General features: G+C 55.5%; 1 protein-coding gene across 7 annotated transcripts in view; it reads left to right on the top strand.

Annotated features, from left to right (window-relative positions):
* NFATC1 (nuclear factor of activated T cells 1) overlaps positions 1 to 20,961 on the top strand; it is a 96,231-nt gene that overhangs the window by 64,223 nt on the left and 11,047 nt on the right. For 4 of the 7 annotated variants that reach the window (XM_072816447.1, XM_072816583.1, XM_072816508.1 and 1 more), the window contains 2 exons: positions 4,463 to 4,845; positions 4,957 to 5,152. The exons of 1 other annotated variant lie outside the window; for it this stretch is intronic. In XM_072816447.1, the coding sequence (XP_072672548.1) occupies positions 4,463 to 4,845; positions 4,957 to 5,152 (579 nt within the window). The remainder of the gene's footprint in view (positions 1 to 4,462; positions 4,846 to 4,956; positions 5,153 to 20,961) is intronic. 2 more of the 7 variants (XM_072816722.1, XM_072816815.1) reach the window with 1 other exon arrangement.

Raw genomic sequence — 20,961 nt, 5'->3', positions numbered from 1 at the left:
CGAGCGGTCCCTGCAGGACGCAGGGCCCCAGGCAGAGCGCTTGGGTCCCCGAGGTCCAGATTCTTCCCCAGATGCAGCCGCAGCCCATCCACGTGTGGGAGGCTGCTCGTGGAAGGAGTATTTTAAAGAAAAGACAGGGTGGAAACGTGTGTTTTCTGTTTGTGCAGTTTTATAGTTAGAGAACTTTAGGCGCCTTGTGTGCTCCTTGGTTAACAGGAACCTGGGCCCCCTCTCATTGGCATTTTGAGGTCCAGGCCTCACAGGACAGCTTGCATTTTGTGTGCACTGAGGGCCATCACGGAGAGAAGAGCAGGATGCGTGAGGTGCTGGGGCTGGTGGGACCCAGGCCCAGACATCCCATCACTAACAGGAAGGTTTGTCTTAACTCACCTTGGGCCTTGGGCCTCCCCTGGGCTGGGGTCTGGCCCAAACAGGACATGTGGATCGAAGTGCTTGATGTCGCACTTCAGCGAGAAGATAAGCTGTGTCTGATGATGGACAGGACACATGAGGTTGTAGGGGGATGGACCGGGTGAGAGGGGATGGCATCCCCCTAGGTGCTTGGGCTCAGCCGTCATGTGCGTCCATGACTGCCTGTCTGAACGCTCCCTGGCAGGATTCCCACCACGTTGCTCTGGCCACCTGTGGGAACTGGCCCTGGTCACTGCCATCTTCATCCAGGCGAGTCCCGGGGGCTAAGGCCCAGTTCGGAACCAAAGCCCCGACCCCACTTCTCTATCTTGCTACAGGCTCAGGCCATGTCGTCATCAGCCAGGCCTCTGGGTGGCTCTGTCCTGCTTACCTGCTAAAATAGCCAGTGGTGGCCGTTCACCACCTGCAGGGCGTCCCTGGGTGAGAGGCAGCTGCCACCTGAGGCCTGGCCCCTTGGGGAGCCCTGCACCTGGCCGGGTGTATGTGCCCTGCACTGGATTACGAGGGATGTGGGAACCAGGTGGGTGGGGCGGCCATGGCTGGGGGCCCCAAACCCGCAGAGCAGGACACACGGGACCATCTGTGTGATGCTTGGCAGCGCGGCCCAGACCTACGGACCCCAGGTCTGCATCCTGGAGCTTGGACACCTCCAGAGGGGTGACCAGGAGTCTGGTCCATGCAACTGGGAAAAGCGGCGGGTGCTGTCATGAGCCCCCCTGACCTCAGCAGTGGTTCCAGGACGGGGGGCAGGTGGCCAGAGCTGGGGGATGGGGGTCCCCGTGGCAGACATGAGTGTCTACAGGCCAGGACTGTGCCCTTGGGGGCAGACAGCTGCTGGCAGGGCTTGGGTGGGGCGGGTCCAGGGGCAGGCGTGTCGGCTATGGGGTCCCTGCTCTTGGGGCAGCTGCCCACTGACCGTTGACAGGGCACATGGCTCTGGGAGCCCAGGGGACATCTGCCGTGTGCTCCACACGCTGTCGCCGTCATGCAGCCTGGTCTGAGCATGAGCTGTTCCAGGTGCAAACACCAGCGTGGTGCAGGGGCACCCCACGTCCTCCATGAGAACAGGCTTTGTAAGCAGCAGCCATGCTCAACATCAGCATTAATCTTTCACACACTCGCATGCTGTAATAAATCTGGATTATAAACGCGCCGCTGGCCCAGCGGCGTGCTCTGCTGTCACCACCCCTCCTACCCCAGCAGCGAGGTGCATGGCCAGGCGGAAACCAGACATTGCGTCACACCAAGCGCCAGGCCTGGAAGGAAGCTGCTCTCGGCCGTGGACGAGGCCCCGCCAGCAGCTCTGCAGTGCCCGCGGCCCCCGCTCAGGACGTGGCCTTTTTCTTCCCTCACTAATAGGGAACAGGAGGCACCTCCTCACTGGCTCTGATTTACAGACACCAAGTTCCTTTCCTTTGAAATCCACATGAGACGTGCAATGAGGATGCTGCTGTTGGGGCCTGTGAGCTTCTCTGGTGCTGTTGCCCAGGCCATCCCACGGCCCCGGGGCTCCCGTGTCTGGGCCCTTGGCCTGCGGTCAGCCGGCTCCGGGTCCTTGGGGTCTCTGTTCAGAGAAGGCCCAGCGCGGCGGTACCGGGATGGTGTTGGCCCTGCGGCGTCCCCCATGCCATCGGAGTGACACGTGTCCTGGGTACCCCCTCGCGGTGGTGAGGTGGGCCGCAGAGGCCGGCGAGACTGCACCGCAGAGATTCCTGAACGGGTCACAGGGAGCCTGGTGACGTGGGAGTTAATGCCGGTCGTAAAGGACATCGCCACAGGGGCACACTCGAGCAGGCGACGCCAGCCTACTGCTGCCACCAAGGGCAAGCGGCTGGGCCCCTGACACGCCCCTGGGGCCACTGCTTCTGGCCATGTGCTCGCTCTGCACCCCATGTGACATAGCAGGTCAGTCCTGCTCACTGATATGTCCCAACTATGTGGGGCTGCACCGCTCTACGGCGTGACACAGACAGGTGGGAGTTTTTAAAGAGCTCGGGGGACACCTTAGGAGAGAGACAAGCTGGCCCCCACGCCTGCCTGGCTGGAGCTCCAGTGTGGTGAGCAGAGACCCCATGGGGGTTTCAGTTTAATCTGCCAGATGTGTGTGTACGTTCCTAAGATGACGAGGTCTGAGAACGACCAAACTCATTTAGAACTTAACCATCGCCGTTCCGTTCGCCAGTGCATCACCCTACATCTTTGACCAGAGTACCCATGGGGCCAGGGCTCCTTGGGGAGGACACGAGGGCCTGTTGGCCTCATGGGGGCTGCTGTCCCCTCCACCATTTCTGGAGACAGGCCGGACGGTCCCAGTTGGGGAATGCTGTCGCCCTGGTGGGAACCACCTCTCGCCACTGTCTAGATGCAACTGTCAGATGAGCAGGGTCTTGGGCTGTTCGGGTCATGTGGGGGCCCCCCCAGTCCCACCTGGTGGAGCTGCTCAGGTAGGCTGCCTGGGCCGGGCATGTGCCCTCCACTGGGGCCTGGAGTCACTGCGGCCTCCCCAAGGAGCAAGACAGGCTCTTCAGGACACACACGGGCCCTTGGTGGCCCAGAGCGTGCATAGTGGACGCTCGCACGGCAGTAAGATGCCAGTGCGGATGGCCCTTGTCAGGCCCTTTTCTGCCACCGGTGGCTCGTGTCTGCAGACAACCCCTGCTGGGGCTCATCCTAGCCTACACCCTGACCCCCAGCCCACAGAGAAAGAAAAACCCCTTTCTCAGCAAAGGCACCTGAGTGGTGTGAGTGCAGCAGCCCCTCCTGACAGTTCACAGGCACCGTGGGGGCCATGCAATGTAGACGGGCCCAGCACCCCACCTACCTGCTTCAGAGACTGTCTGGTGCCCTGCAGCTCCCCTGGGGCTCACCTGCCCCCAGAAGGCAAAGCAAAGGGGGAGGATCCTTTGGGGAGAGAAAGCCCAGGTGCTGGGACTAGGCGCGACACGGGAGGAAGCAAACTCCAGGAAGCTGCTGGCCACACGTGTGGATGCCACCCCCGAGCTGCTCACGGCTATTGGTGGATCTCAGAATGCAGACGTGCTTTGCTTTATTTAAGGTGGAGCTGGGGCCACCCATAGGCCCCCCGGCCACCTTGCCTCTGTCTTACCCCCAGGGGAGGTGGAAGCAGGGGTGGAAGGTCTGGAGCCCACCGCTTACCCATGATACTTCCAGGGGCAGCACAGCAGCCTGGTGCGGCCCCAGGTGTGCAACTTCTACACGCAGATGAGCAGACAGGCCTGGAGTGCACGGGGCCGGGGGAGACCCCGAGGACACAGCGGGTCCTGTGGAAGCCCCACGGCTCGCCGGCTATTCCTGACCGACACTCCCTCCCAGGCAGAGGGTGCTGTCCAGGCCTGGTGGCATCGGACAGGCCCCTGTGCCTCGGTCTGCCAGGCAGCCCCTCTCCCAGGGAAGGAGGGATGAGAGGACGGCCCTGAGCTGCATAGGGGCTGCGTGGCCAGGGCGGTCTGTCATTGCTGTGTGGCTCCTCCATGAGGAGCGGACCCGACAGAAATGTCCTGGGTGGGCAAGTGTTCCCCTAACATCCAGGGCTTCCCCCACCCTGGTCACCACGTACTTACTGCTTCCCTCACTTCCCTTGGGCTTTAGGGACGCGTCCGTGCTGTCCCCGTGCGTGTTCAAGATCCCCGAACGTGCAGACGTGTATCAGATGGGGCGTCAGTAGCAGGGGGAACGCTGTCGCACGTCCAAGTGCACATTTTTGCTTTGATTACTACAAATCCACAGGCCCTGGGGTCCCGAGCTTCTACTGCCGTTTGCAAATGGATTTTTATAGCACATTAGTGCTGGGGGGGATTCCAACAAAAACAGTGTTCTCAGTATTAGAACCAGCTGCAGCTTCCTGGAGACGGTGACTCACGCCCTCCCCTTAATTGGGTGGGAGAACCAGGCGGAGACGCGGGGACTCAGTCAAGATGCGGTTTGTTTTCCAAGGGTGCCCTAGGCTGCCCGCCCCATCCATCACACCCATGCGCAGCCCGTGTTTACCCAACGTCTCTGCTTCTTGCAGCTCCAACCATAAAAACAGAGCCCACCGATGATTATGAGCCCGCTCTGCCCTGTGGACCAGCGAGCCAGGGCCTGAGCCCGCTCCCCAAGTCGTGCTACAGCCAGCAGCTGGCCATGCCGCCTGACCCGGGCTCCTGCCTGGTGCCCGGCTTCCCACCCTGTCCACAGAGGAGCACCGTGGTGTCGCCGCCGCCCAGCGCTGGCCCGAAGATGCACGACCTCTCTTCCACCACCTACAGCAAGGGCATGGCCAGCCCCGGCCACGGGCACCTTGGACTTCAGCGACCGGCTGGAGGGCTCCTCGCTGCGCAGGAGACACCGACACCTGCGGGCGTGCACGCTGGGCCCCCACAGCAGCCCCCCCCGGCCCTGCTGCGACCACAGGTGAGTGCACAGCTGAGCAGCCACTGTCCCCTGGGCCGCCGGCCAGCTCTCTGTCCTGACAGCCCCTCCTCCTCACCACCGTCCGGTCCCCAAGAGCCGACCTGTTTGCAGTCCTGCAGCCCCACCCGCCCATCTGAGATGGGCCCGCAGCAGCACCGACTGCCGAAGGCTCCGAGGAGCGAGTCTGCAGCCCCCCGGCCTGTGCCGCCGCCCGAGGTGCGTGAGGACAGTAATCATAGTCTGGCCCCCATTCCCGTAACGGTCAAGCGAGAGCCTCAGGAGCTGGACCAGCTGTACCTGGACGACGGTAAGTGCCCGCAGCCTGAGGCGCACACTCAGCCTGGTGCCGTGTCTGCGAGCGTAGCAAGGAGGGGTGTGCGCCTTAGCCACCAGGCAGAGGAGCGTGCGTGGCGTGTGTGAGGCACATCCTGCAGCCCCTGGGGGCATTACCACCAGCTGGTGGCCTGCTGTGTGGCCCACTCCTTGGCCAGGAGTCCCATGGCGCCGAAGCTGTGCCAAGTGTTGCCCCACACAAGCCAACTGGTTGTAGCAGCAGAGGCCGCCCAGCAGTGGCACGTGGTTCTGGGTCCCACTCTCTTGTTTCTGGGCGTCGTAACAGCTTCATGGATCAGGAGAAGGATTTGTAAAGAGGGCTTAGCTGAATGTGGGTAACATTTCCCCCCAGGCAGTGGTGCTCCCATCAGGCACCCCGGGGAAGGCAGGAAGCTCACAGTTGAGCATGCACAGTCAGGATGGTGTGGAAGGAGATCCTCTCGGTTCACCTGCAGGTCTGGGGCCAACCCCCCAGTGCTGAGCTGTGTCAGCCATCAGTGGAAGACACCTGTTGCTCCTTCCTTTGGGATGCGGTGCCGCTAGAGCCACATGGGGGGTGTGGGCCTCTGGCGCTTTGCTCCCCTGACCACTGGGCATCAGCCATGGGAGCAGAGGCCCCGTGCGCTGCCCGGGGTGCCGGTCTGGTCCGGGGCCTCGTAGGCTCTGTGTGGATGGTGGCAGGTGCCAGGCACCCGTCGGGGGTGCTTCCAGGCTCCTCAGGTGGAAGCTTTTCTGGGGCCAGATGTCCACCTGGCCGGCCGCTGAACTCAATGGGGCTGAGAGCCAGGACAGCACTGGCACGCGCCCCCACTCCCCACTGCCTCCTCTCGCTGTTTTCCTTGAAAGTGATGTCCAAACACAAAAGGTTTGCTTCTCCCAGTATAGCGGGCTTCGTTGAGGTCATGTGTCTGCGGTGTGAGTCTGCAAGTGTCCACAGCCCTGATGCTGCTGGGAGTCCTTGCTCCTGCAGCTACTGTTCCAGGGTGAGCAGCCGTGTGGGCACCGGGTGGCCAGGGCACACATGATGGCCTCAGCCCAGGGCCCAGGCGGACCAGGCTCCCAGACTGCAGGGACCGGCCACCCCGTGCTTCTCCGTCCTGAACTTGAGGCCGCAAGCTCTGGGGGATCTTTGTTCCATAGACGCTTCACCCTTGAGCCTGGAGGTGTCCTCGTGGTGCGTGCTGCCCTGGGCGGGCTGGCAGGCACACCCCCAGGACCCAGCGGCTTCTTCCTTTAGGACCATGCTCCGAGTGCACCACTGACCTCAGCAGCCCCAGGATGTGGCTGGGTCCCCATGGGACTCCCTTCTGTTCCCTGCTCCCCACCTGGCTCCTGGGTGCTCAGCTTCATCTCAGGACGTGGTGGCGTGGCCAGGAGCGAGTGCTTGCCCCAGCCCTGGTCCTGGTGCTGCTCTCAGGTGCAAGTCACCAGGCCTGCTGGTCCGTTGTGAGAAGGGGCAGCCTTGTTGGCGTCAGGAGTGGGGTGGGGACTGTCCAGGCGGTGTGTGATGGGGGCGTCCTGTCCTGGGGGGCCCACAGGTCTCTGGGCTCCCTGCACCAGAGGTGACCTGTGTGGGCACTGGATTTGGTCAGGAGGGCCAAGCCAAGGGGGATGGTCCCCCACAGCCATTCTGTCCACAGGGCACTGGCCACCCGCCCTGCAGCGTGGACTCTTGTCCAAGGGGGTGATGCACCCCAGTGCTGGCTGGGCTCTGGGGTCACCTCCCTGCTGGTCCCTGGCTGCGACTCCTTCAGCAGTGCCTGCCCTGCCACCTGCCACCCAGTCCTAGCGCTCCCACCTCAGACGTCATCAACACCCACTTTCACTGGCTACTGCCCCCCCCCCCAGGGTACCACACTGAGACCCACTTTGTAAGATCACTTTCCGACCCATCTCCCTGTCTTCCTCTGCCTCGGTCTCCCTGGGAGCACATCACTCCGTCACCTCCTGCCCCAAGTCTCAGCCCCTGCGCCCAACAGCAGGTGCCTCCCAGCCATGCCTATGGTCCTGGGACCTGCTGAGGCTGCCTGTTGGGTTCCCTCTGCCTCCACCTGGGGCTGGGATCATAGGCCATTACTTCCAAGGATGCCGCGTAACCCCAGGCTAGCTATAAGCAAAGCTTTTTAGCTTCAGCTCAGGGGAGCATTAGCAGGAGGTGTTTACCATTGTTTATCTGTTTTGTCTTTTGGTCAGAACACAATCATGGTTGAGGCAACTGCACCAGCAGCTGCATAGAAAGCAGATGACATGTTGATGTAGCTCACGCATGTCTCCTGAGCTCACGCCCACGCATGCTCCTCAGTGGTGCTCAGGCAAAGCCCCAGCCCTCGAGGAGTAAGTGCTGACCCTGGGCCCCTTATGGAAGTGGCCCTAGCGTATCCCCCTGGGGTCCTTCCAGAGCCACTGTAGGTGGATGGCCCACGATGCCCTCCCAACACACCCCCCGGAGCGGCCTTCCCGAGGCTGAGGGCAGCCAGAGAGGAGCATGCCTTGCGCTCCAGGGACATAGCCTCATGCTAGCTCCGGCATCCCTGCAGCACGTGCCAGCCTAGGCCGGGGTCAGCTGTGCCCACCCCGGAGGCAGCTGCAGAAAGCCGAGGGGCCGGGGCTTCCCCCCTGGTCTGGGTGGGTGCCCACCATTAGGGAAGTGGCAGGAATGTCCATGGGTCTGTCTGGGCAGCTGGAGACCCCGAGTCCACAGGCAGTGAGGACACAGAATGGGCTCGGCTCTTTCTTACAGTTACAGGAATGGGAAAGCACCGTGTCCTCTGAGAGGGCAGTGACTCTGCTGAGCTCGGCGCCCCAGGGCCTAGGACCCACCCTCTCCTTGGAGCAAAGGTTGTCTGTGGCAGGACACACTGGGCCAGAGTGTGGGCCTCTGAGCCCCTCCTCACCCAAATTCCCAGGGAATTTTTGGGCTGGCACCCTTTGGACAGGGCTGATGGGAAGGGCTCGCGGGTTTCATGGAGGGGAGGCTATACCTTGGGACGCTCTTGGACGGCCTGTAGGACTTGACGGGGCACCAGCAATCCCATCCTTTCCTAGCCCCTGTCCGCGTGATCTAACCACCAGAGCAGGCCCGGGGCAGCGTGGGGAGGCAGGTGGGCCTGTGCCTGAGACCGTGCTGAGCCTTCCTGGTGCTGGGCCCCTGCCATCTGGCTCAGCTCTGGAGCAGCGTGCTTGTGCTTTGGAGTCATGGCATCTCACCGCCATTGCACGTCTCGCCGGCCCTCTCATGCTCCTCACCTGCCCTGCTTGCTTGTGACCACAGTGAGCTCGGGGAGACATGTCCAGTGTGCGCTGTGTGTACTTCCGTCCTGTGTCTTTGGAGGACAAGAGGCAGCGTGGGACGAAGGCGTCGGGACCCCTCCAGGGCATAGGTCTTCCCTCTAGGGAAGTGTGAATTGGTGCCTGGAAATGGAAACAGCAGCAGAAATCTAAGTTAGAAAATAAGACGCTGTGGTTTTGAAGTGGCCTTGACGTGAAACAGTGAACACGTTACCTTCCACACGCCGCTCGGCAGGCAGAGGCGGGAGGCACGGGCAGCTCGGGTCAGGGGCATGCGCCCACTTCCTGGAAAGACCAGTGATGGGACAGCCTGGTGGCAATGAAGCCTTCTCGGGCACATGGGCTCCATGGGTTCCCCATGTCTGGGCACGCCGGGCTCACAAGCAGCTCCCCAGCAGTTGTGTGGAGGGACGCAGGGCAGTCAGTGGAGGGCCAGCCCCCGTGGTGACAGATTAGGTAACAGGGAGCGCGCAGAGGCACTCACCTGGCCTTTCCCTGCAAACCAGCAGAGTTTTCTGGAACGTTTCTGTCTGCCCGATGGGAGCCACAGCTGTCAGTAACCTCTGACCTTTATGTATTTATGCCAAGGGTTTGCTTACCACCTCCATCCAAACCACCGTTCAGAAGTCATTGATGGGCGGGTTGGTTCCATTCTGGTGTTTTGTTTTCCAAGATGTAGGATGAAAAAAGGCAGGAATAGGGTGTTCTGTCCAGAGGCAGGGAGCTGGGCATTTGGGGCACGTAAATGGTTGTCAGGCTGCTTCACATTTGGAACTGTCCCCTCACATATGCGTGCTCTGCTCAGTGACCCACTGGAACATGGACGGGCTCGCACTTCCAGTTTTCTGTTTATCTTAAGGAGAAACGTAGGCACAGGAGAGCTTGCCTGAAGATGAATCCCAACTTCTTTTTTTTTTTTTTGATTTATTTCTCAGTTGTCATTACTTTCAGGTTTTGTTTCCAAAGCATCTGGCCCATAAATAAGCTTCAACTGTAACTTATTCTTTGGCCCAACAATATTCTTAAGACTTAAGCTCTCAGTTCAGACTTCTCAATCGTGGCGGAACCACAAGGGTACATTTTTAAAAGATTTGTTTTATGGGCCCCATGTTATTTATAATGCAGATTTTATAATACGCCGTGAAAGCTCCTCTCAGTGACCAATGTTTCTGTACGACTTCCGAGGCACCCATGTACAGAGAGAGCTGCGCTGTGTGGAGGCCCTACTCTTCTGGGACTGGGTTGTCCTTTGGTTCACTCACGTGTAAATGTGGGCAGTTCACACGTGTACACACATGATTGCTTGTGTGTCGTGGGGCTTATCTCGGAGCGTTTGCAGGAACAGTACCTAACCATGTCTGGGCACACGAGGTTTATTCCAGTGTTCACGGGGGGACCCACACAGAGTAACAGTTCTGCAGAAACGGAGCACCTCCTTTGAGCTTTGCAAGTGACGCTCGCAAGGCATTGGAGCGCCTATGCTTCAGCCACTGTTGTTGCCTCGACCGCCCTGCAGACTCTGCCACAATCAGCCCTTTCAGCCCCCGCCAGGAGTGCTCGGGTTTCCAGAAGTCTCGATGTCATTAAAACAACAAGCAGGTGGACCAGGCGGCCAGGATCGTGTCTGCCTGAGTCTGGGCCATGAGTCCTCCACTCTGCTCTGCCTCATGCCTGAGCCCAGCAGCCCTGGGAGAAAACAAAATCTTTCCTCATGGAAAGTTTTACTGAGCTGGCCTGGCGCCCAAGGCTGGGGCCTTCCCTGTTCCTAATGATGCTGGAAAAAGTCTGTATCACAGTGATCAAACACGCAGAGTCGTTAATGTTGTGAACGGCGGCTACTGCGTGATGGATAGGTGAATTCAGCCATGCGAATAACTCATCAGGGTCAGTCCTTAACACACTTGCATGTCCACTTGGGAGTCTCAAGGCATAAAAATTACACTATCCGCCACCCAGAGACGAGCTGCTGTCGGCGCAGTGGGCCGCAGGCGCTGCATGGGTTCTCTGGAGACCCTGTGGAAGGGTGTTCCCCTGGCTCCGGGCCTGAGGCTGCTCTCTGTGGAGGCAAGCCTCTGCTCACTCGCTAGGTGACGGGCCCCGAGGGACTGCGGCAGGCTTCTGTGTGCACCTCGCTGAGACAGCAGTCTGCGTGCAAGGACACAAGAGCTTCCAGGGACAGTGTGCTTCTCGGGGTCGGACAGAGAGGCAAACATTTGGCTCAGATATTTTAGTCTTTGTCTACATGAACCTGAGTGTGACCCAGAAACCAACAGAGGTTAGTGTGACTGGTGTAGACCGGAACCAAGCCCTGTGTCTCTACTGTCTCTCGAGAGGAGCATGCTTCCCTTGGAAAACCTATTGCTGCTGACCCCCAGGATGGCAGTGGTTAGGAGGCTGGCCCTTCATGGAGGAAGAAGGGGCCAGGAGCAGTGACTCTGACAGGGCTGCTGAGTAAGGCTCTCGATAAATAGGGTGCTGGTATCCCAGCACCGCTGCCAGCACCCAGCCCCGTAACCTGCCAGGCTGTGACGTTGGAGCATCTGCTGTTCTTCCTATGGGCAGCAGAGTGAGGAGGAGGAGGGGACCCTTCAGTTTATGGGATGTTGAAGCGTCAGTGTCTGCAAGGCTCTGGGTGCTCGTCTTCATTCTTACCTTGTGTAGACGTTAACAATGAGCATGAAATGCTTTGAATTACACTGTATTTCTAATCAAGCATCGTTCTAAAGCCTGATTATTATCTGTGTACTTGGAGGGGAATCAGTGACACTGCGTTCAGGTGCTGTTAACCTTCTGCCCACCCACCCCCATCATATGCCTTAGTTTGTTTCCCTTTTATTATTAATTTGAGAGAAATAAATAAAGTCATAGAAGAAAGGCGGAGGGAAGAGCCTGAAACTTTCATGGAGCTTGAACACTCGGCACCTGGAGCACAGAGGGCCAGAGAGCTGATGCCCAGCTGTGACCATGTGCATGCAGCATGGGACGTGCTTGGGTGTTTCTATCCATCGTCACAGGCAGCTCTGAGTAGTTGTGGAGGGTCAGTGTGTGAGCGTTTTGGGACCATAACGCTGGTTCTTTCTGCAGAGAGGTGAGAGCCCCTTTCCAAAAGTTCTTTAACTGACTTTGTCTCCACTTCAGACAAAGTCATGCTATGCTGGCCTGAGCTCTGTGCCTTTTCTTTCTCTGATGCTTGTGGAGCTTTCTTACTTGAGAATGAGCACTCTCTATAGATACCTTCAGATCTGTGAGCCAGCAAATAGCATTCCACTGTTGTGTGTCACCAGAGCATGAAGCCATAAAACAAGGTATTTAAAGATGTAACGGGGGATGCCTGGGTGGCTCAGCGATTGAGCATCTACCTTAGGCCCAGGGCTGATCCTGGGATCCGAAATCAAGTCCCACATCGGGCTCCTTGCATGGAGCCTGCTTCTCTCTCAGGCTGTGTCTCTGCCTCTCTCTCTCTCTCTCTCTCTCTCTCTCTCTCTCATGAATAAATAAAATCTTTAAAAAAAAAAAAAAAGCATAATGGCCACATTCAAAAAGCACAGTTGGTGATAGACAGTCAGAGCCAGGCATTTCTTTGGGGACAGTGGTGACCAGGGCAGTGGAGGGCTGTGTCTACATCTGTTGGACAACTGTGTTCTTGCGAGAGCAGCCAGGGCCCTGTAACTCAAGCCAGGCACTTGGCTCTCCTGCCCCTGGAGCTCCAGGCAGAGAGCCAGCTAGGCACGGACACTTCTAAGTGATCTTCCTGATACAAAAGTGTATTCTTACATATGGATCCTAAGGTAGACTGAATCATTGGCTCACAGAGGTCTATCAAGTCCAGGCAGAGAAGACCATGGATATTTGGAATTGTAGCAATTATCTTCCCAGTAGAGCTGAGGAGATCGTTCCCAGTCCAATGATACATCATTGTCAACAAACAGGAAACCCCAATCCCAATAACAGCACTGGCTCTATAGCCTTTGGTACTTTTCAAAGTGACTTTTTACACATATCCTCTCAATTTCCACTTTCAACCTTAGAACAATCCCATAGCCAGAGCTGCCAGTGATAACCCCACTTGACAGAGGAGATGGGGCTTCCAGACTAATGTTAGTTGACCTGCTCACCATCACAGAACAAGTGAGAGGCCAGAAGCACCACAGGCATCTGCCAGCTCTGATTTAAACAGTCTCTCTACCAAGGCTTGGCTCTGTTATTGAGTATTTTTTCTCCACTAGAGTTGTGATACGCAAAGATTCCTGCTTAAAAATCTGGCTTTCAAGTGTGAGTTGACCTTAAAAGCCAAAGAGGACTGTAGTCTATTTTCTTCTTTGGCAGAGAAGTCCTGGTTATTACCCGAGGCACTTTTTGATAGCTCAAGAAGGACAGGAAGACAGGCAGGACTTCCAAAGTGTTGAAGGGAGGGCCTCAGTGAGTCAGCACTCCCCAAAAAAGCAACAAAAATAGTGAGAAACTATCAAATCAATCACTTCACAATCTGGAAATTCACCAAAGAGACAGAACAAACTGAAAAGCATTTATTCAAGAAAAAACTGGATCCTGCTAAGAAGAGCAGGATCTGTGGTGCTTTCAGCAGGGACTATCCCCATCGGCCTTCCCCAGCCCCTTGGAGTATAGCCCTGGAAAGCCAGCGGCTTCACTGGCAGTGGAGGAGATTGGCCTCTGTGGGGCTCTGTTAAAAACCCCTTCCCCAAAGTGCAAACAGCTTTCTGACTGATGGTGAAGCTCCCTAGAAAAGTCATCTTCCCAGGCCATGACCAAACACAGCAGACAGCTGGACTCATGCTTGTGGGAGCTGCCAGGCTGTGAACTCAACTGGGACAAATAGGAGACCAGCCACACAAGATGACCGCAGGGGCTTGGAAAGCCCCAGTGTATTCCTGGGGATTGGAACACTGCAGGTGTGCACGTGAAAGAGCACAGGCTCAGGAAAGACCTGGGAGTAGAAAGGACCAGGTCGTTCACCTCCAGCTGGCCTCCACATCTGCATGAAAAGCAAAAGTGGAAGCTAAGGCTTATTTGTGTGTTGCCTGTGATTCTATCTCATTGACAGAAGGTGGAGACTTAAGAGAAACCTCCTGACTCATAACTGACCGTAAACCCTGCTAACCTGAGGGTGACCCTTCAGAAGCAGGACTTAAAAATAAAAACAAGAATTTTTAAGACAGGAATAGAGAACTTAGCAGCCACACACTGCAGAGAACACAGGACCCCCCACAGAATTAGTCCAGAAAAGTCAATAATCAAATACACAACATCAAGGGAAGAAAAAAAAAAAAAAGAGCCCAGCAATAACAGCAAACCCTACTGGGGGGAGTAGTCTAATTCCAAAGTTGCTATGATATATTATCTATGTCTAGTTTTCAACTAAAAAGTGATGAAACATGCAAAGAAACATGAAAATGTATCCCATATAGAAGAGAAGAAATGACCCACAGGCCTAGGCTGTGTCCCTCGGAGGGCTCAAGTGTTGGACTTAGCAGCAGGGCTTTGAATCAGCAGCTGTAGATATGTCCAAAGAACTAAAAGAAACTATGTTTAAAGAATTAAAGTACGACAACAGTGTTTCACCAAATAGAGACTATCGATAGTGAGATTAATTTTTTGAAAGGACCGAATAGACATTTTAGCCTTGCAAAGCACAGTAGCTGAAATGAAAAATTCATTAGAGGGGCTGAACAGTAGATTGGAGTTGGCAGAGAAAAAGAATTTAAAAACTTGAAGAAATGTCTGTAGATTATCTAGTCTGAGGAATAGGAAGGAAAATAATAGAGAAAAGTAAATATGAGGGACACCATAAAACATACAAACAGGCATATTGGGAATGCAGAAGTGGAGGAGAGAGAGAAAGGGGTAGGAAACATATCAAGAAATAATGACTAAAATCTTTCCAAATTTGATGAAAAACATTGTATGCATCCCCCCCCCAAAAAAAAAACCCCACACATATTCCAACTAGAATAAATCCAGAGATTTACACCTAAGTACATCATGGCTATACTGTCAAAATTCAAAGAAAAAGAATCCTTAAAGCATCAAGAGACAAACAAAAATATCAGGTGTGTGGAATCCTGAACAAGATTACCAGCTAACTTCTCATTAGCAATCATGGAGGCCACAAAGAAAACCTATTGATAGAAAGACTTTTGACCAAGAAGCCCATATCTAGCAAAACTAGCCTTTTAAAAAAATTACTTATTTATTTGACAGGGAAAGATCACAAACAAGGGAGGAGCAGGCAGAGAGAGAAGCAAACTCCCCGCTGAGCAGGAAGCCTGACACAGGGCTCAATCCCAGGACCCCAGGACCGGGACCTGAGCCTGAAGCAGACGCTTAACCAACTGAGCCGCCCAGGTGCCCCTAGTAAAAATAGCTTTAAAATGAATTGAAAATTCCATGTGGAATTTCAAAAATCCAGAATAGCCAAAACAGTTCTGAAAACAAAGAACAAAGTGGGAATACACAATTCCCAATTCAAAATCTACTATGAAGCTATAATAAGCAAGACAGTGTGATATTGGCATGAGACATACAGACCAATGGACAGAGTTTAGAGTTCAGAAATCCTTATGCTTATGGTAAATTAAATTTTAACAAAAATGCCCAGTTGCTTAACTGGGGCAAAGGATAGCCCTTTAACAAATGGTGTGAGAACAATTGAATGTCCACATGCAAAATAAGGAGCTTGCACCTTTAACTTCACACCACATGCAAAAAATCTCAAAAGTGATCATAGAATTAAATGTAGAAGCTAGAACAATAAAAAAATTTAGTAGCATATGAGAAGAATCTCCCAGACCTTAGATTAGGCAAAGATTTTTTAGATATGGTACCAAATACATATCCACTATTAAAAAACTGGTAAATGGCACTCCATCAAAATTCACATTTTTTTCTGCTTTGAAAGAACCATTAAGAAAATGAGAAGACAGGCAGCCAACTGCGAGAATATATTTGCAAACACATATCCAATAAAGGGTTTATATCCAGAATACACAAAAACCTTTATCTCAGTAATAATAAGACAGACAACCAAGTAAAAACCTGGGCTTTAAGGTGTGGATGAACATTTCTCCAAAGAAGGTCTATGAATGGTTAATAAGCACATGAAAACATACTCCTCATCATCAGTCATCAGGGAATGGACATGGGACAGCAACACAGAGGTAGTTTCCTACCCATCTGAATGCATGTCATTAGGTGAGAGGGACAGCACAGCTGACAAATGATGGGGGAGACTGGAGCCCCTGGCTGTCACAGATGCTGGGTCCCACCACTGCACGGACTGTGATATTATCATATGACCCACTGGTTCCACTCTGAGGTGTCTGCCCACAAGAAGTCAACACCTACGTCCACGCACACCTGCACACAGATATTCTCAGCAGCATTATCTGCAGCATCCAAACGTGTGCAACAGGCTAGGTGTCCAGCCACTGGGGAAGAGGCAGGAAAGGCCCATCCAACCGCATGGGGGACTGTTACTCAGCCAGGAGGAAGAGGAGGTGCTGACCCCCGCTGCGACCTGGGTGGGCTTTGAAACCACGATGCTGAGTCCAGATTGCCAGGTGCAGAACACCTCGTCACGTAGGGCACCGTAGGTGTGAAAGTGTCCAGAAGGCCAGAGCACGGGAGGCATGACTGCCCTGTCCTGGGAATGCTTCCGGGGAGTTGAAGGGTCTGCATTGCAGGCGTGTAGGGTCAGGCAGGTTTATTAAAAAGCCTCGGTGCGGGGGAGAAGCCAGGGCGTGTGGTTTCCCCTGCGGACAGTGAGCAGTCCTCGGGCTCCTGTCCCAGGGAACGGGAGGAGCGAAGCCCGGTTCTGCGTCTGCACGGCATGGACACCATGCTCACGGTAGAGTTTCTCTTAGGGAATCTGCCTTAGCTCCCAATTCACTGGGGAAGGACTACGTGTGAGCCCCGGGCCATGTGCCAGGGGCCCCTCTGCCCATCACCATGTGGGGGACACGTTCCCTGGCCCCCACAGACGCAGGTCTCTCTCATGTGCGTGTGGGTCGGGCGCGTGGAGCTCTGAGGCCATTTACCTTTCCCAGCCTCAGATTTTGAAGCAAGGTTCTTCCTTCCTTTCAGATGATAACGTGGACACTCACACGCAGTAAAGAACAAAGAAAGTCTATTCTCTTCTGAAACATCCGCCCTTATCGGGCCCAGGGGACCTCAGCTAATCAGAGCCTGATACTCTGCACAATAGGCCGAGTCAGCCAGACCCCCCCTCCCCGAGCGCAGCTATCGCTCCCACCGCCCGCGGCCGCTTTGCTTTTGTTCTGACACAGGGCAGACACTGCAGGATGCGGTCATCGGGCCTGGGGGCGGCCTTATCAGGCCCCTGGCCATCCTCCCTCTCACCCAAGGGTGCAGATCCCCCCAGGACCCAGCCTTATCAGGCCCCCACAGCTGCTGTTGTTTTAGATAGGGCAGGAAGTGGGCCCTGGGGGGCAGGGGCAACGTCCAGGAGCACCTGTGATTTGCCCGAGGTCTGGCTCCAGCCGGAGGCCGCTGCAGGAGGGAAGAGGGAACAGGCTGCAGGCGTGGGGAGCCTCGGTGGACCTGGGCCGTCGGCAGGTGCAGAGCAGGCCACTGGTTTGCAGGCGTGCGGTCCTGCATGTCTCTGCGGACGGTTCTCATGGGGCGGACAGCCCTGGCCCAGGGATGGCGAGGCTGGAAACCCAGGCTAGCATCTCGGCCAGCCGTCCCCGTCGGGATGGGTTCAAGGTCGGGGCGGTTCTGAGCTGTCTGCATCCTCCAGGCCGCCAAAAGCCCTGACCTCCCCGGAGGGGCAGAGCCCTTCTTCCCCACAGGCCCCTCTCAGAGCTTTCTGCTGGAACTGGTTTCCAGAAGGAACCCCAGATAAGACAGGGGCACCATCTGTGACCTCGCTGACACCTGAGAATGCTTCCTCTGAGAAACTGCACTTTAGGACATTTCCTCTTACTTGCCGTTCCTGGACCAGGTGGGTGGACAGGGAGCGTGTGCCCCTGGTTGCGCGGCGTGGCTGCCGTCCCCGGTGGGGAAAGCCGTGCTGCTTGCTGCTTTTGGCACCTCTCCCTGCCTTCACAATGTCAAACTTAGAATCGCCTTTATATGCACTTTTCCTTTTTTTTTTCCACAGTAGCTGTTGCCAGCAAGCTGTAAACTACCGTATATCACTCAAATTTAAGAACCTAAACTTTAAAACAAATTAAACTCTTGTTGACATTGTAATAAAAATCAGAATGGAACCAAGTGGCACAGTAGAAGTGAACTTCAATTATTTTTGTGGATTTAAGATTGTTTTCTGGGATTCCCGGACTCCCAACACAGCACAGCTATTTCCTCTTGGCAGATGGCTGGACAGAAAAAGGGTGGCAGGCGGGGGCGGGGGAGGCTGCTGCGCTGGGCCACGGCCTGTCCGTCACCGACGTGTTTGCTCTGGCTCCGGTGGGAGCTCCTGTGGCCACACTTGAAAGGGCAACAACAGAACAGCTCGTCTGGGTTGGGGCAGGGGGAGTGGTGGACCTGTAATTTTTTATGCACTTCAACTTCAGAAAAGAGCTCAAAAACTGTCAGGGTTTTTGGCCTTCATGGGTGTTTCTCTGGATGAAGAGAGTGGAAAGCACATGTCGGACTGTCCTCCCGAACTTTGTCCAAACGTTGGAAAGTGCGCAGAGCATCCGCACCCCCCTCCACGCCCCTGGCCCTTATCTCTCATCACCCGTTAACCGCGGTGTTGTTCTGTCACTCGCGGAGATGGAAACGGTGGTTTCCACGGGACCAAGTGCCAGCTTTCCATCCTGCGTGCAGCTTCCTGTCCTGATAGCACAGAATGAAGTGTGGCAGGGAAACGTACAGATGGAAACTCGGTGATTGATTACAGTGACAAGCGTTCCTCCAGAGGCGTGGTGGGCTCCCTGGGGGTGAGTTCTGACCTGGGCTTTCAAGCGAAGCTTTTACCAGAATCGGCCCTCCCCTGGCCTACTGCTTCCTGTTCCTCTGTTTTCGAGGCCAGGTGGGCAGCAGGGTCGGGAGCTCTGGCCCACAGATGTGCGAATGTCCACTGTCCCCTGTAAGCTGATGGCTGCCTTGCTGGGCGTCCCAAGCCTGGAGTCAGGGTACCCCACGGCTGCTGAGGGACTCTGAGACCCGGGTGGCCGGGCCTCATGTGCTCCTGCCGCTGGGGGAGGCCCTGGCCACTGGGAGCAGCTGGGCCCTGGAGTGTGAGCAAGTCGGGTGGCACCCTGCTCAGCAGGCGGCAGCTGGCACCCTCAGTAAATGACAGGAAGGTGAGGAGAGCTCCATGCGTGGCCCTCTAGGTGGTTTCTTCAGCACCCTTCAGGGTCACCCACTCCAGGCTGTGGGCTTGGAAATAACCGCCCATCCCTGCAGATTGTGGCCCTGAGCACCTGGAGGGCCTGTGCAGACCCTAGGGGGTCCGAAAGCATCGCAGTCTCTGCTCCATCAGAGATTTCTGCATCACCAGGGCTCCCTCAGCTCCAATTGTGATGAACCGTCTGGCTGTGCTGCATGTGCACATGGGTCCCCAGGCCTCCAGTGGCTTGTGAGTGACCTCAGCCCGCAGGTCCCAAACTGTGCTCAGGGGCCCTGCTCATTTTGTCTTCAATGCTTGTCTGCATTCGCTCTGCACTGTGGGAAGGGCCATGGACAATCCTCCCCTTGGTGCCAGAAAGATCCGGGCCAAGCTCGGACATTGCATTCCCTACAGGCAGCCATTCACAGCACAGCCATAAAGCCCCATGCCTTCCGTCCGAGTTATCACCTGCTGTGAACAAATATTTCTAAGTAGCTCGTAGTCCACATATTGCCTTCTTTTGAGGGCATTATTTTTATTTTTTTATTTTAGAGGGAGAGACTGCGTGTGAGTGAGGGGAAGGGGCAGAGGGAGAGAATCCTGGGCAGACTCCCTGCTGAGCATGGGCCCCACACTGGGCTCAATCCCACAACCCAAAGATCACAACCTGAGCCAAAATCGAGAGCCCGACGCTCTACCAACTGGGCCATCCAGGAGCCCCTTTTGAGGATATATTTTAAGGATTCTTCAGAAACCAATTTAGTTGAACAGAGAAGGATTTTCTGAACGGGTGGCTGGTAGCGCTGCAGACACAAGGCCATCCTATCCATACGGCTCTCCCCTATCGGGGGCAGTCGATGCCAGGAGGCCTGAGGGTTGGTGTTTACCTGTCTCTTGCTCTTTTTGAAACTCATGCAAAGGATGAATTCAACTTTCAAAAGAGGACGTAACAACCAGCATTTGCAGAATCCTTACATGGTCCTGGCAGCACAGGACTGTCAGGACAGACACACACATCTGTTCTCTGGCCCCTCGGCAAGTTAGAGGGGGTCAGGCAAAGCACATTAAGCAGCTAACAATATTCAGGGTTTAAGGAGCCATTCAAGATGACAAAGCCGTGCTCCCTGATGGCAGCCCATGGTTGCCAAGTGAATTCCAGTGCACCCGCTCTGAATCTGAGGGCCCAGCGAACATTTCGGGAAGGGCTCTTGGGCACAGTGGGGCAGGCGCCGTCCTGCATCTCAGTCAGCATTTTCCCTCCTGGTGGGAAATACAACTTACTCGGGTGGGGAGTCTCCAGAGGCCAGGACATTTGGTAGGCCTGGGCTCTGCCGGGAGGCCTGGGGGCACCTGGTAGACGAGACCTGCCCCAGCAAGCGGCCCTGAGAAAGCTGCAGACCCGGGCAGGGATGCGTGCCTGGCCCCAGCGTGGTCACAGCGCCGGCCCCTACGCACTCCTCCCGAGTCCAGGTGATGGCGTGTGCCCATCCCTTCAAGGCCACTCCACCTTGGGCCGAGAAGTGGTATTTGGACCACGGTAATCCAGCCAGACCGCTCATTTTGGTAATCACCAGGGGCGTGCGGTTATTACATAAAGTCAATTAGAGCGCATACATGCCGGTCCTGCTGATTTGATTTAGAACTAACGAAAGCTCCAGTAATGGGCAATTACAAGAAACTTAATGGCCCTTTATACTGAATGCAGCTTGCATGGCATCTAATATACTGTGATGAATTACTCATTATGTGCAGTGTTGGAACAGCTTCTATAAAGATTAATAATTGGATAATCAATACAAAAATTCAATCATGGGTGCTTTTCCATGCTGGGGTCAACATGTCCTACAGCCCGGGGGATCCGTCTCACCGGCCCATGGTTTTGTGACTCTGCTCCTCCTCTGCTCTGTTGTTTTCCAAACTGCGAGTTTGTTGGAGTAAGTTGCCTCCTGTGATTTTTCTGTGCAGATCTTTGCAGAAGAAACAAACAGCGTCTGCTGCCGGTCAGTTTTCTCAGTACTTGTGGGTACAGTTTCTCCCCTCAGGGTGGGCTGCATCCCCTTGGGGAGGAGGGCAGAGAACTGAGGTAGAGAGTGGTGGCTCCCTGGGCACCTGTGCACATGGGAGAGGTGCCAGGCAGCCTCCCCTGCAGCATCCAGCAGAGCCTGGAGTGGGATGCGGAC

This window comes from Canis lupus, chromosome 1, assembly GCF_048164855.1.
Source record: "Canis lupus baileyi chromosome 1, mCanLup2.hap1, whole genome shotgun sequence".
NCBI lineage: Eukaryota > Metazoa > Chordata > Mammalia > Carnivora > Canidae > Canis > Canis lupus.
Note: the sequence above shows the minus strand (reverse complement) of the source record. Positions and strands in the feature narration are given on the sequence as shown.